A 16,644-nucleotide genomic window follows, 5' to 3' on the forward strand; every position below is an offset into this window, starting at 1 on the left:
AAGGCAGATTAAAGTGAATAGCATCTCTAATTCAAATCTTTAAATGAAAAGGTGTGTTTTTATGTCTTTGAGATGCATACAATTCAATGGAGGAAGTCTGACACATCAATGTCTTCTAATATACAATGTGTGGAAGAGTGCTTAAGCAGTGTTCTATCTATGTCTGTATACTTCCTCGTTATTATTGGGGTAGAGATCATTTTAAATGGTAAGTAACCAGGAGGCTAGCATCTTCCATTGGTGGGTGACCCTTTAGCTTGGTCAGATAGGTGGAAAGCTTATGACTAAGAAGAAGCCTCCATCAGTAGTCAATCCCTTTCAAAGAATCGCATACTGCCCAGCACCCTGGGAAAGGCAAAGCTGATGTAAATAAACGTTGTCGGGTACCTCCCTGCTCACCTCTCAGGCTTCACATTTCATTCTCCAAATCATCATCTACCACAAGATCAGCTACTTTCCTATCTAATCTGATCTCTGTGATGAAAAGTAAAAAGTTTTGAAACTTAACTCAAAAAATAGTAGAAAGTATGAGTAACATTTTTCTGAGAGCAGAGTCCCATTAGCATGATGGTATCAGGAAGTACATACAACTGTTTCTTACCTTTCCATTTCACAGTGAGACCAATGAACTAACTAGACTCAATATGCACACTTGAACCCTAATTGCCATACAGAATTACCAATTCTATGATACATGAAAGTTCATCAAAATATATGAAGGGCTGCTTTCTATTTCCATCGAGGACATAACTTCTAGACTTGAATCCGAGTTTCAACTCCTTTCTATCTCTTCTCCTGCTATAGCCCATAGACAATCCTTTTATACTTTTTTCTCACAAGTCCTGAAACTCCTTCATTCCAATCATCTTTATTTATTTGCATACCTCTTCCACCACCAATCCAATATACCCATCCCGTGAACCTCATCCTCAACTCTCAACTTCTCTCCCTCTTAAGTTCTCAAACTCTGAAATTCTCTTTGACCAAACTTGCCCATCTCTTCCCTATTCCTATTTCTCCTATTGAATCTTCGTTGCCCTTAAAACTTGCCAGAGCTCCCAGACCTCCAGTCCTTCCATGCCTAGACCTCATGTGTAACAATTTTAACAATATTCTCATTTATTCTCTTTATCTTTCATTGTGCCTATCTTGCTAATCGCTAACCCTACGTTCCTCCCATTATTGCCTTTTTCCTCTCCCAAGCCAGGCTACCAAAATATGCTGCACAAAGTCACAAAACTCTTGTGAATTCTGAGTTCACTAAAAATTCAAGCTACCCAATCCTAGCTGAGAATGCTCACTCTTAGCTGACTTCACATCATGTTCCTCATATAGGTTCTTTCAAGGTCATTCCTACTCTTCATACATTTCTAATTCCTGGCCCATAATTCTCAGTCTCAATTATTTCTCCATAATTTATCTTTCATCTGCTCTTAAAAAATATTCTCAGCTTTCTCTATTCTAAAAAAAAAAATCTGTTACATTGGATACACATTTATCTTTTCCTAATTTTTCAATACCAAACTCCTAAAAATGGTCACACTTCCTCACCTTCCTTTCCCTCTTTAGCTCCTTTATAGCTCTAATGAACATCCTCTCTCAAATGTAACCAGCAACTCTATAATTGCCTCAGCCCTTTATTAGTGATCATCCACAGAAGTATTTTTTTGCAGCAATTGATTCAATAACATTGACCATAACTTTCTCGTGTTTCTTTTACTGAATATCCAAGACATTATATCCATGAGTTTCTATCCCGTTTCCCTTCCCACTTCCTCTGACCAAATTCTAAGCTCTGCATTGCCTCCCAATCCAACTGGCCTGCTCTTAGGCCTGAACATGTCCTTACTCTGTCAATGTTCTTGACGTCCTTCCCTCACAGAAAGGGAGGTATCTTCAAAGCCTGCTCTGCCTAGTGAAATTCTATGTATCTTCTAATATCCAGTCCAAATGGCATCACTCCATCAACCTGAAAATGTCTCTCTGCAGAACTCTCAAACCAACTTTTTTAGCCTCTTTTATGGCTTTTAATCATATATAAACCTGGGTTATTGGTGTCTATGCATAGGCCTTATCCTCCTCATTAAATTACAAATTCTTAAGCTTACAAAGTTACAGATTATGTCTTTAATAATGTTTGTAGTTACCCACATCCCCCAGACCTTGTAAGAGGCTGCTTTCACTTGCCAAAATCAATGTCTTCCTCTTCTTTCTTGGTAAAAAGCTGGACTACATGTCCTGCCTTCCTTGCAGTTAGTTGTGGTCATGTGACTGAATTCTAGCTGAAGGAATGGGAGCAGAAGTGGTATGCACCACTTGTAGGCCTGGCCCATAAAACTACCCAGCACATTCCTGAATGTTCTTTCCTTTACAGCTCAAAGATGTCAATACCCAGGTGACTCTGAAAGTCTCCTACTGAAGACGCCATCATCCTGGGTCACTGAATGACTGTGTGGAGTCAAACTTCTTCAGGCCTTCTGCCCAAACTCCACTACCCAAAAGAAAGACAAATAAACTTCCTTTGAGCCATTATAAATTTTGAAGTTTGTTTCAATAGTTAACTGATCCAAACTAATAGACCACCCAACGATAGGAGCATAATAAATAAGTGTTTGATGAATGAAAAATAAATAGTAAATAAGCTTGAGTTTCAAAAGTGGTACTTTAAATCTAAGATGGCCCTTCTTCTAGAAAGCATAATTGAAAAACAGGACAATCCAGCAATCATAGAGTAGAATTTTTGCTTTTAGTACCCTTTAAGAATGGGTTTGATTTGCACATCACCTTTATTTGAAGCAGAGAACTAATACAAATTAGCTCTTCAGTTCCCCTCCAGGCCTGAGAATCTGCTCACTTTCAAACAAAAAGTCAAAATCCACTTGGAATGCAATGGCTAGCTCTTTAAAAAAAAAAAATTCACTGCTCATATTTTACAATTGATTATTTCTCATTTACAATACAATATAGTAGAGCAACAAATTGAATAACTGATCAAACAAACTAGAGGACTCTAATCTCTATCCACTAATTCAATTTTCTCCTAACTGTTCTCCCTGCCCCTGGTCCCATCCATTCCAATACTAAGCAATCTTTCTGAAATACAAATTTAGTTCTATCACTCCCTTCCTCCAAATTCCCTGGTGGCGCCTTATTTCTCAAAAAAAATAAAGTGCAGCTGCTCAGCATGACATTAAAGTCTCTCCATGATTTGTCCCCAAATATCTTTAACTACTGTATTTCCCATCTGGTCAACTGCACCCTACCCTAAGCCTCAGGTTCCAGCCCTCTACACAATCATGCTAAATACCACCATGTTTCTACACCTTCAACATTCACTGGGCTTCAAGTACAACTACCCAGAGGCAACACAGTCTCCATCTACTGGAAGCTTTCTCATCTTTCAAGGCCTATTTCAAATGTAATCAACCCCCTTAAAGCTTTCCACATACACTCAAAGTCAGAATGTATAATTCTACTTTAAAGTTCCTGAAATTCTTGCTTGTTTGGAATTAATTTTCAGTCCAGTGTAATTAATTTGAAGAACAGAAAAAAAAATACATATCTATCACATTAAATAAAACACAGAGCTATTTCTCTTCCTCACTGATGTATATTTTTCAAATGTTGGCATATGAAATCAGAAAATGTCTTAAGTTTGAAACCTTCCATTTTATCAGACCATAACACTTACAAAAACAGTGTTGTATAGGAGTGAGCCATTTTTGAACACTCACCCATTAGCAGGATCAATAGTTATGCCAACTGGAAAACCAACTCCAAGAGCTGTTCCATCATTGGTAATAAGTGTTTTTCCATATCTGACATCTCCCCGAAGTGTCAAAACCTAAGACATAAAATCATTTATTAGAACTGTGTTTCATAAGAGGAAAACAAAGAAAACTGAGATGAAGGAGAACTTAACACACACAACAATTCTAAAGCATGATTAGGGGTGAATGGGAGGGTTTGTGTGAGGTTCAGATAATTCCTAATTGCATTTCAGGGCTATGAGGAATCGGCTCAATAGAAAATGAAACTAAGGAAAGCAAAATCACCTCTCAAATTCCTATTTTTAATTCTACTAAAATTTCAGGAGAGGAAATGTGTATGAAATAAAAGAAAGATTCAAATGCGTGGACATAGAAAAATCACTGCCAGAGAGAAACTACAAAAATGCTGTCAGAAAAAGATAAAACTCTGGAAGACAAATGGTAACCCCACAGCTCTCCTGTACCCCAGTGACTGGGCCATCACATCCAGTGGACCATCACTACAACACAGTTGTCAAACAGTGCGAATTTACTCAGAGTTAAAGTGAATTCTGTTCCAAGTTAACAGCTTAGTTAAAACCAAAGAGTTCAAATACCCGCCTGCCAGGTCTGACAAACAAGTAAATTCACCTCTCTGAATCTAGATTCTTTATCATTACAATGTGGATGATATTGATACCTTCTGCTTAGAGCTCACAAGACTATGATATGTCATGTAAAGCACTCAACACAAAACCTGGCAAAACTGTGTTTAATAAATATTTTCTTTTTTTAAAGATTTTATTGGGGAATCGGGGGAAGGGGAACAGACAAGTTGCTGTTGTTTTGTTCTTCAGTCTAGTTGTGGAGGATGTTGCTTCATTGGCCCAAGCTGGCACCATCATTGCGCTCTTCCCGGGTGAGGCAGATCAGTCACCGGCTTCTGGACGGCTGCTCACGGTGGCTGCTGGCCACTCACGCTGGCTGCCAGCTACACACGGTAGCTTATGGCAGCCCACTGCAGCAGGGGACTGCAGCCCACGCCGTCTCACGGCAGCCCAGCTCCAAGTCGAGCTGTTGTTCAGCATCTTAGCTGTAGAGGGCAGTGTCACTGGCCCTCATATGTGGGATCCAAACCGGGGCCCTCTGGCATCTCAAGCCAGTTCTTAACCAACGCGCCACTCGGCCGGCCCATGTTTCCTATTTTTTTCATTGGTCCATTTATTGGGCGTTTACTATGTATGTACCAGGAATTATACTAAGCATTATTGAATTCATTCTTTACAATAATCCTGTGAAATAGATACCATTATTTGCCCACATAACAGATGATGAAAAAGAAGCCTGAAAGGTTTATTGGCTTTCTCAATATTATCTATTTTGAATTATTATTGCTATTATTGTTATAATCACAATGTTAACAGAACCCTGACACATCACAGAAAGATATGGATTACTGGACTAGAGGCAGTTTCTTATAGGAACAAGGCTATTTTAATATGCGTCTGAGAGGAGAAACAACTAGTAAAAACTTAGAAAATGCCTGTTGATTTGCATGAAGATTTTTCTATAAAATTGTGTTTCGGTGCAAATAGTTATTTGTGAGTCTGTGTTTATGTTTCTCTCTCTGTCTCTCTGTCTCTCTGTCTCTCTCTCTCTCTCTCTCTCTCTCTCTCACACACACACACACACACACACACACTTCTTCTCTCCCTCACTCTTCTCTCTAAATTTTTCTCTCACCTGTTTAATATCTTCCCTTCTCTCCTCCTACTTGGACTACTTGGATTTTTCTGTTTTCAGTTTGCCTCTTTCTGCTACAATTTCTCCACTTTTCCTAGGCCAAATGATCTCTTTAGTTCAAAGGAAAGTTCCTTCCTTGTTTTTTGGAATATATCAAGCTCTCTCTCAGACAGTCATTCTGTAGACTTCACTTTTCAGCTACAACACTGCTTTTAGTGAATGTGCACACAGCTACCCCTAGTGGAAAACTATTTCTTAAATGTTTCTCTTTTATTTTCACATGGGAATTAAATGTGAACTACTCTTATGCTGGAAAGGATTTTGTACCTGAAAAACAGGTAAGTGAGCACTGCTTTTGTTTTCGTAAGCAATCTAACATTCTCCTGGAAGAGTCACAATTGATATCACCAAAGAAGAAAACCAATAAAAGCACTAAAAGAACAATCTACCTTTGGATCATTATTCTCATAGGTTCTTTATGGATATTCTAAATATATTGATGATTTGAAAAAAACAGGGCACTGTATTCACAGGACACCTGAATGTCATGAAGTACTTTTACTTATTAAGTAATTAGCCCCATTTTACAGGTAAGGAAAGAGAGGCTCAGAGAAATTCAGTAATTTTTCCAAGGTCAAACAGCCGATGAGTAGAGGAAACACAGTACTGTCCCCAGCACAGAATGCATCTTTGTATCTCAAGGTTTTCAATAAAGTATTTTTCTCTGCCTGGGCTGCCTTCTCCTTACTTCTTCATTTGGCAGAAATAAATATTGGTCAATCTTCAAGACTCAGCTCACAAATAACCACTTATGAAAAGGCTGCCATTCTCTCTCCCACATTTTAACCTCTGCCCCCAACCACATAGCACTTTATATTCACTGCTTCTACGACACTTATCACACTGGAGCAAAGGTATTTATGTGTCTAGTTCTCAGATGTGTGAGCTACTTAAAAGCAGAAAAAATGTTTTATTCATCTTGGAATGTTAAGGATTAACCATGAGAATGATCCACAGAAAGCATTTACTAGTGTTTGTTTAATGAATGAATAAACGAGCAAGCAAGTTCAACTCAATGCCAGGTCTTTGGACTCCAAGAGCAAATTATCTTTCCTCTATATCTCACTGCATTGGGGCACAATGACAAACCTTAGGTTTATCTGGATAAAGCAGCCTTACCAATACATACACATGCACACGGGCACCACATGCTAAGTTATTTTTCAACTGGTACCTTTCCATTCAACCTAACACTAATGCATGAGATGTGTTCCCTGTTTTTGGAAAACTATCAGCCTAAAAGGGAAGACCCCCATTTACAAAGCAAGAAATCAAGAGATAGAAGCATATTAATTTTCATTTGGAATTAAGGCAGCTTTGCACTGAGTGGAGTCTAGAGAGATATGAGTTCGATATTAAGGGTCTTAGGCTATAAATTTGGCCTATGTTTGGATGGGAGAAGATATTTTAATTGAGATTATGAAAAATACCTTCTGCCACTGTCACAGGGGTTAAACCAGGCTAGGTTGCTGGAGCTGTGGTTTATAACAAGGCCAGGTTAGAAAAATACCCAGGAGTCAGGCAGTGAAGATGAATGTTAAAGCCAAACAAATTCTTAACTTCTGTGGGCTTCAAGTTCTGGACTAAAAAACAAAGGGCTTGAACCAGGTGATCCTCCAAGGTTCATCTCATGTTAAAGGAGTTGGTGATTTCTACCCAGTGCTAGATATTCTGGGGGTTGGCATCTGTGCATATCGCAAACGTCCCTTTCATTGTGAATGATGACTACACTTGTGTGCCCTTGGGAATACTGTGAAGATTAAATGAGATGATGTTGGTGGAAGCTCTTTGTAAAATTGTAAAGCACTGTCTGATGTGAGCTCCTCCTCACAAATCTGCTCTAAATTAGCCACTTGTTGGCTGTGTGCCCTCCTCATCTTCAGTATCTCGTTTTCTGAATGCCCTAAAGAGCAACTGATGTACGGGCTGGGGCATACATAACCCAGAGCGGTGGATTGTCACTCTACACAGCCCTGCTAATGGTCCCTCTCACAAGACCCTCACTTTGCTTGTGGAATGTTCACTGTCAAAATTATCATGAATTAATAATCCCTTCCATGTTTTAACCTTGTCCTAGAGTGGAGAAACCAGTACTAGTCAAGTTACCTCTGATTTACTTCATGTGGTTTCATACCTGCACCCCATCTAGAATTTCTTCTGGGAATTGGGTAAAAAAAGAACAGTTATCGCAAAGAGGAGAGTATCAAAGGAATTAGAATTAAGTTTCTACTTTCTGTTGCACTGTTAGAAAACCTGTATTGGAGCCATAGAAAGATTTCCATCTTAGAACAGAGGTAACCTATAAATTTGGTTTAGGACTAAAATAGCATTGAACATTTGATGAGGAAAGATAGTGAAAATTTTCTGCCTACTATAATCTTCCCTTTATGCTGAATTCCTTATGTAATTTTTTATTTACCTTTTTATATATTTTTATAAATGATCTAAAATCCTTTTACAACAACAAGTTAGTATTGATGTTTAGGAGGAGACAAAATAGGGCAGTAGAAAGTTCCAATAATTTATTTTTAAGTTGGCTTTCCTCCCTAGCATCAGAGACTTTGATAGCTCATACTCTCTTTGCTTTTGCTTCTGCTTAAAAATAATTCCAAAATCCGTGAGAGCATTTCCTGAGAATAGATTTTACATGAGTCAGAAACCAGTGTTTGTGAAAATGGTATTATGGAATCATTACCTCAATTGACTGAGTTCCAGGATTGGTGTAATAAAGGTTTCTTGATATCCAGTCTAAGGCCAGGCTCATGGAAGAGCCCAGACTAGATAGAGGGACAAACACTGTCCTGTTGGTACCATCTGTCTTCACTCTGTGAATTTCACCCTGGAAAGAAGGACAAGAAGAGAGCTATTTCAAGGCCACAGCTTCTACGTGAAAACACTTTCTCTACGTCGGCAACTGCCAGCTGCTATGTTTCTTTACCACGTCTCAAATTTGGAGAAAAGGCACAGGTTCAGCACCATTGAGTAGCTTCACTGTGTGTAATGCTAACACCAGCAACACTGAAAACACTGAGTTTAAGTGTGTCACAAGATACACAAACCTTACCATTCAGACTCTCTCTGATATTGGCTACAGAGCTGTATTTCTTAGCTTCCACAGGCCAGTCATAAAAATAGCCCAAGTCACAGGTGCAAATCAGGAAGCCGGAAGTATATTCTGCATAGTGGTGAGAAGTATCAAACACGAAGACCTTTCCTTTCTTCCTCATTTGTATTCTCTTTGCCCCCTGCCTATCCTCACAGGTTTCTTTCCTAAAGGCTGAGGAAGGGGCCCAATGGCAATGGGAAAGGAACTGGTGAGGTGTTCTTTTTATCCTGGAGGCAAAGATTCTGAATGAAGGCCTAGCAGCTACATCAAATGCTTTCCTGGAATTCCCTTAGGGAACTACTGCTTTTTGTCTTGAGTTATGATCATTTTTATGTTAGTCTAATATCTTCTACAAGCTTAAGGCTCCTTAAAGACAACCTTTGTGACTGCTGCTTCGAGGCATGTATTCTGCAGTTGAAAGCAGCTAGTTCAGTGCAGAGCAAACAGTAAACACTTAATAAAGACTTGCTGAATGAATAAAGAATACCAATTAGATTCAGTGCACTTATTATTCTAAAGCTAAAGAGTTCTCCAATCTTTTCTCGAAGCCAATCTCCAATTTACATTCCTCACAGAGTCAAAAAGAAAAATGAAAAAAAAAAAAAAACTCAGTGGAAAATTAATTTATTTCTGGACCATTCCCTTTTATCCACCCAGCCAAAGTTTGCTTATAAGAAGGCATCAGTGCAGGTAATTGAGAACAAGTTATATACTTGGAATGTTATTCAAAACTTACCGGATTCTCAACCCAATAGATGAATTCCTCTGAGTCATCAAATTCAACATCATAACCATTCTGTATCCCTGATATGGGAACCATAGCATCGTTGCTCTTCACCTCAGGGTTAAGGGAGATTCCAAAAATTACACTGCGTCTTACAGTTATTAAGAAAGGGTGATCATCTGTCAAAATAGCAGAATATCAGTCAACATTATATCCCACTATTCTCAATCATTTAGAGTAATGGAACGCAGTGGATTGTTACCATTTTATGGGATAAAATATCACTGCAGCATTGCAGCAATAAATATAATGCATGGTAGCTATTCCATCAGACAATCCTGGGCCTTCCATTGGATTTCGATGGGCTGCTGATGGGTTGCTCCAACTCCACACACAGTGCTTCTGGACTTTCCTAAGGCAGATCAGTATTTACCTTACTCTTCATCAATTCCCTACTCACACTCATAAACCATCCATGTTTGCTAAGCATCATATTCAGGAAGTTTTTCCATTTCTACCCACAGGCAAACCTCACTAATACTGAATAACTTAGGGAAAGGAGAGTTGGATTTTTCAAAATAAATAAATAAAGTTAAAGACAACATTAACTATTCTTGGTAAATGGCAATTTATTACTTTCAAGTAGGTTCAGAAAATGAAACAACTCTCCAAAGCATTGCCTAATGTTTATTAGAGACTTTAATTACTAAATAAATCCAATTTAAAATTCCATCAATTGTTTGACTAATGAGTGTCTTCCACACTAGATTCTAACTCTCAAAAGGCAGTGACTATGTCTAATGTACTCACTATTAGGGCCCCAAAGCCTGGCATATATAGTTGCCTAATAAATATTGCTAACTAAATGAATGACCAGGTAAATAAATAAATGGATGGTTGCATAAGTGAATATGTAAATAGTGTCTTCTAAAGTTATCAAAAGTATCTGTACATTGCAACTTAACCATTCTCATAATACGTCATTCAAATTATCAGTTCAGTTAGCCTCCTTAATAGATAATAAAAGGTCCTTTTTCAAAGATAATCTTTATCCTAGCTGTTGTCCCATTTTCAAATAAAAAGAATCTAAATTAATAAAATTCAAAAGTGGGGTTTTATTTTATAATTCCTCTCTGTGAAAAGGAAAAGTTTGGAATGTGAGTTTTATGTTAAGATACATAAATTAAGATATATCACATATTAAGACAAAATGTAAAATGATTAACCACTGCATAATTTTCATTGGCTAAAAATGATGTTTTATTATTTTGATAATCTGGGAAGCTTTACATCTTCAGCAGGATTATTTTGACACTTTTCTCATTACTGATATTCACATCTCATTAGCTTTTCCTTGTTCCTGGTATATTTATTACTGAGAAATAAACTCAGCATTTATTAACCTAGTACAAATTTAAAGTAAATTTTGCAACTACTAATGCTTTCTGTTTTACCAAGTTCTATAATATGTAGCCTGCAAAGTTGTTTTCAACTGAGGCCAATGAGACTCGCACGGCCTACGTGACCTGTACAGGAAACAATGCAATAAGAGATTAACTCGCAGGCCCGTCCTCTCTTGCCTACTCCACATTGTCCCTCTTCTGAACAGCTGCAATAGCCATAATAATCATCCCCATTTATTGATAATGTGGGGCACACAGGATGCACCAGGCAAATATTTCATTGAACTTATCTCCCTGAAGCCTCATAACCCTATCTGTTACATAGCTACCACCTCTAAATCCTCACACACACAACTTTCAAATGAGGCACAAAGAAATTAGGCAGTTTAACCAAGGTCATACGGCTAGATCTCTTGGATTCCAAAAAACTATGTTCTTAATCACTACCCTGAAAAAAAGTGCAGGCTGGGTGCAACTTGCTGAATATCAATTGCCACTCAATCCATTTGACTGAATAGCAGTAACAAAAAAATAAAAGTTATGAGTTCAGACGTACCTTGAAATTATATTGAGATGATATTTACTTAATTATTGAGTATCTGTTATAAATGCTCATTGGTTCAGTAGAAACAAGAAATAGTTCCTAATTTCACAGGGAACATTTTAAATTTGACTTACTCAAAACCTGATCCTGCCCTTTTCATTTTGCTTAACTGAAGGAATTCTCAACCAAAACATGATTTAAGACTGAAAAACTTTGCATTTCTCATCAAGCAGGTGCCTTCCTGATTCCTCTGATGAGCTCTTCTCTCAAGGCACTCCCCAGCTCTACTCCTCCTGGGGAATGTGTCTGAAGGCCTTTGTCTGATTGCTGCTGAGAGGGCTTACCACCAAGAAACATTTGTGGGCAATGGACCAGAGGGGGTTCTCATTTAGCGCTGCACTGGCGGAAAGTGTAAGAGCCAAGGTGAAGGATGATGTCAAAGAGGCACTGGAAAGGAAGCGACCACTGAGACCAGTGGCATAGGAGGGTGTGTGAAAAATGCTCTGTAGGAAAGAAAAAAGGAGGAGGGATTTTATGACACTGCACACCTAATGAAGGAGCAAATGGGTGAAAAACACAGGACTGGAGAATGAACAGGAAAAAAAATAATAATGGAGGACCTGTCACTCACTCACTCAGCATTTACTGAGTGCCAGTATGTGTCGCAGGCAATAATGGACATCAGTGAATCATGTAGAGGCTTTACCCTCCAGGAACTTCAAGTCTAGAGGTCAAGACAAAGTATATGGGCCCTTATGATTTCCGATATCAATGGCCAAGAAGGAGTAGGCACAAAAGAATCTAGTGTTGGATGGAAAGGAGTTCAGGAGGAGGTGGTATTTAAGCTTTCCAAGGTCACTATGTCTCAGTCTTTTGAAATGAAAGAACATCTCTTCATTTTTATTTTTCATGTTATGATTTCATTAAGATTAGTGTTAGCAGAGAAGTGAAAAGACGACAGTCAGGAATGGGAAATGTATGTTGTAATTAAAGGGTGAGATTTATGACTCCCAAACCTAGTTCCTCTTTAACTCAGAACCTTGCAGAAACTGACCAGCACTGCAACCCTGCCTAGAGCATGGGCAAGCAGTGTTTTCATCTTTTTTTTGCACATAATTACTGAAGCGATTGTCTGCTGTCCCTTAGACTGAGTCAGAAAACTATTTTGGATTTGAGGTTATTTTAGGGGGTGCTGGGGAGATGTTTTGGTTTGAGTTTTGTTTACTTGTTTTTGGCATTATGGGGGACATATTTTCTAAAGAATAAAAAACTATTTCATACAAAGAAAACTCTCACTTTAAAATATTTATAACATAAAATTAGGTAAAAAACAGAAACATCCCCAAATTGCCTTTAACCCAACTTTAACCACTATTTGGCATTTGTAGTTAAGTCTTCCAGGCTTTTTTTAATGCATGGTTTTATGTGGCGGTTCTTAGGTGGCACCTGCTTTTTCACTTAACCTTATCACATACGCATTTCCAAAGACATTCCACTTAGTAAACACTATTTTAAAGACTATTGAACATGTAGGTCAAGGCAAATGTTTTCATCTATAAACGTTAACAAGACTTCCAAGCTGCTTGTTGAAAAAATAGTGTGACTTTTTGTAGTCAACATATACTGACACTCAGTTCCCTAACTAGTGTTCAGGAACCAGCTGGGAAATAGAGGGAAAGTTCCACCTCAGTCAAGTCAGCCCATGGAAAAACCACTAGTGGAATTATTTATGAAACAACAAAAGGTACTGTTTAGGATTACTACTTATCAATCACCATCAGATAGTAATATTGATGACACTGATCCCCAATGCACAGTGCAACCATCTCTGTGTGGTGAAAGGATGCTTTGTATCTAAAATGTCTATAGCCCACTTTAATCTTCTGCTGAAAGACTTTGAGGACACACTAAATTAAACAATGTCAACAAGGATTAGATGCATAATAAGTCTCTGAAGAAAAATGGCAAATGCCAATCCCTTTGCAAGTATCACCAATAATTAAAATCTTTCATCATGGACATATCATTGCAAAATATTACATGTTGTTGGAATAAGCCTGCATCCGCATAATTTGTAAACACCATAAATTTCCTGGATTCGGCATATATTTTCCATTTGAAAATTAAATTTCCTGGTAGATTAGGATTCCATTTTTTTCTTAATTTAGGAATTTTATCATTAAACATTTAATTTTCATATCTACAGCCATTTTTATGAGTATCAAACACATTCACTCCTCTTCACTGAGAAACTTAAGCTTAGAATAACTCATTAGATTTTTAAGCAAAGGCAAAATGCTTTTTTAAAAGAGTTTATTATACATCAAGTACATACTCCAGAAGAAATCTCTTTTGTGGGTTGATTGCATCTTTTCCTTCCTTACTTCCTAAAGTACTAAGTATACCCCTTCACATACTTATCTATCAACTCAGCAAATATCTAGGATGAGATAAAGATTAAATTGCTCAAATAATCACTTAAAATATTTCATGTGGATAAAACTTCAAGTATCAGATAATAATAGTAAAGTTATTGAAATTGGAGTCAGAAGACCTAGGCTACAACACTCATCACTGACTATGGCTGAGAGAATAAAAATGAGATAAGGAACCTGAAAAATGAGACCACACATGAATGTAAGGAAGTTTTACTTCTTAGATGCAGAATTTGGAATTTTCCACTATCATAGCTGGTCTAACTGTAACCAGGTAAGACAGAATATAGAATTAAAGATTGTGAATACATGCACACATAGTATTAGCTCCATATACAGCATATATTATAGCTGAGGTGCTCAGTCGTATCACCCCAGATAGCACACACTCCACAGACGCCTGCTGAATCAAAGGGAACACATCACACACTCCATCAGCAAGTGGTTTAGAGCTTACATTGGTTTGCACAAACTATGGCAAGCTCCACCTTCAGGACACACTTAAAGGGCACATGGTACCTCTCAAGCAGGTCACAGAATCATGCGAGAGGCTCCATCCCGAAGCACACACACAGGAGTAAAGCTGTGGCTTCTGCGAGGAAAGTAGGCATAGATGGCTGCATGAGGTAGAGGCACACGAATTTATGCCTGCAATAGAAAGAAAGAAGAAAACATTGCTGAATGGAAACTCCCCACATATGTTCAAGTGCACAGAACGAATGAATAAAGAAAATGTGACATACATACATATATATATATATATATATATATATATATATATATATATATACACATACACACACACATATGTATATATATACACAAATACACACACACACACACAAACACAGGAATATTATCGGGCCATAAAAAAGAAGAAATCCTACCACTTGCAACAACATGGATAGACTTTGAGGGCATTATGCCAAGTGAAATAAATCAGACAGACAAAGAGGAATACTTATAAGTGAATTCTAATAAAAAAACCAGAACTCATAGAACATATTGGTAGTTGCCAGAGTCAAGGAGTGGCAGGTGGGACAAAATGGGTGCAAGTGGTCAAAAGGTACAAACTTCCAGTTATAAGATAAATAAGTCCTGGGGATGTAATGTACAGCATGATGACTATCACTAACAATACTGTATTATATATTTGAAAATGTCTCAGACAGCAGATCTTAAAAGTTCCATCACATACAAAAAAAATGTGTAACTACATGTGGTGATGGATGTTCACTAAACTTATTGCAGTGATCATTTCACAATATATGCATACATCAAATCATGTTGTGCATCTAAAACTAACACAGCATTATATGTCAATATATCTCAATTTAAATAAATTTTTAAACATGCACAAAAACATGCTGTTATTGTCCTCCCAGAGACCCCAAGTATTTGGTGACACAAGTACACGAAGCTACCTCGGTTAGTTTGGTTCTTTTCCCTAAACTACTTTACCCCTCCCTAACATCATGCTTTCAATATAAAATTCATAAGAGGCATACAAAGAGGAGTGACTTGCCCAAGGTTACAGATAAATCCAGTCAATAACCGGATTATGAACAAACAGCCACTGAGTAATCTGGGGCTTAGGATAGAAACACGATGCTAAATATTATGTGTCTCCTTGCCTGAATAAAAGAGATCTTTTTACATTAAATGAAACCAAAGCATGTGTTCCCTATGTGACCTTGACATTTTGGTTAGATAATAAGCTTTTTTTTTTTTTATTGACGATATCTTTGTGTGTCCCTGCTCCTTAACAAAGGGATCCTGTGTGCATCCCAAGCTCACAGGATGTTCTCTAGATCTTATATGTTCTTATTATATATATCTTTTTCGATTCATTAATCCATTCACTCACTCAAAAAAATGTTAAGCTTTCACTATGTACCAAACACCATTCCAAGCACTGAGAATACTATAAACATGGGGCAGATATTCTAACAAAGGGAGACAGAACTAAACTCATAAATTGTGTGATTTTTAGAATGCGAGGATAAAGAGCAAAATAATTGTGAGAGGGGAAGACTATTTTAGATAGGGTGGTCAAGGGCCACCAAGGAGCATTTGGTAGACTCCTAAGTGACATGAAGGAGCAATTCATGCCGACATTGGAGGAGAGATATTCCAAGCAGAGGGAAGAGCTAGTGCAAAAGCTCAGAGATGGGAAGTAGTCTGGTATGCTTCTGGAGCCAAATGAAGTCTGATGTGGCAAGAGTGAGTGGGAGAAGAGAGCAGGGAGGTGACAGGGGCCAGATTCTGAAGTGGGACGAGAAACCACTGCAGTTATAAGGAGAGACGAGTGAGTGACATAGTCCCTCCTCCCACCAGAAAAAAACACTACCAAGGCCAAGTTTTTCATTCACTTAGCCACCCACACCATGCACTTGAGGATGACTTGACATGGCTGTAGAAGAGCACCTACAGGGCAATGGTGCCATAATACATGAGTCCTAAAAATAAGTTGCTTTAAACCACAAAGTGGTAGCAATAAAAGGATTTAAGGGACTATGTGCCTGGTCTATGCTGTGTTTGTCAGCCAAGGAAACTGAGACTCAGAGAACAGTCACAGAGGCAATAGCCAATTGCTGAAAAAATGACACATTCAATCTGCTGTTGTTACATACAAGATTTGAGTTTTCCATGGCAAATAAAAGTACTGAAAATGTTAGGACTGGGGTGGTTAGTAAAGGAAAATTTATTGTCCAAACAAAAGGGGTCTGCAACATTATGCATTTTGCATTCCCAGAATAAGTGTTTTCCAAGCTACTCCCAGGCAGGATATGTTTCTCTGTCTCTCTCTCTGTCTCTCTCTCTTACTCTCTCTCTCTCTCTCTCTCTCTCTCTCTCTCTCTCTCTCTCTCTCTCTCTCTC

The 16,644-nt window shown here is 38.0% G+C and overlaps 1 protein-coding gene across 1 annotated transcript in view; it reads right to left on the bottom strand.

Annotated features, from left to right (window-relative positions):
• Positions 1-16,644, bottom strand: part of LRP2 (LDL receptor related protein 2) — a 242,363-nt gene that overhangs the window by 95,262 nt on the left and 130,457 nt on the right. Inside the window, exons 29-32 of the mRNA XM_019633298.1 lie at positions 14,284-14,412; positions 9,395-9,561; positions 8,248-8,391; positions 3,735-3,844 (exon numbers count right to left, since the gene is read on the bottom strand). Of these exons, the coding sequence (XP_019488843.1) occupies positions 3,735-3,844; positions 8,248-8,391; positions 9,395-9,561; positions 14,284-14,412 (550 nt within the window). The remainder of the gene's footprint in view (positions 1-3,734; positions 3,845-8,247; positions 8,392-9,394; positions 9,562-14,283; positions 14,413-16,644) is intronic.

Source organism: Hipposideros armiger, unplaced genomic scaffold, assembly GCF_001890085.2.
Source record: "Hipposideros armiger isolate ML-2016 unplaced genomic scaffold, ASM189008v1 scaffold_1283, whole genome shotgun sequence".
NCBI classification, from domain to species: domain Eukaryota; kingdom Metazoa; phylum Chordata; class Mammalia; order Chiroptera; family Hipposideridae; genus Hipposideros; species Hipposideros armiger.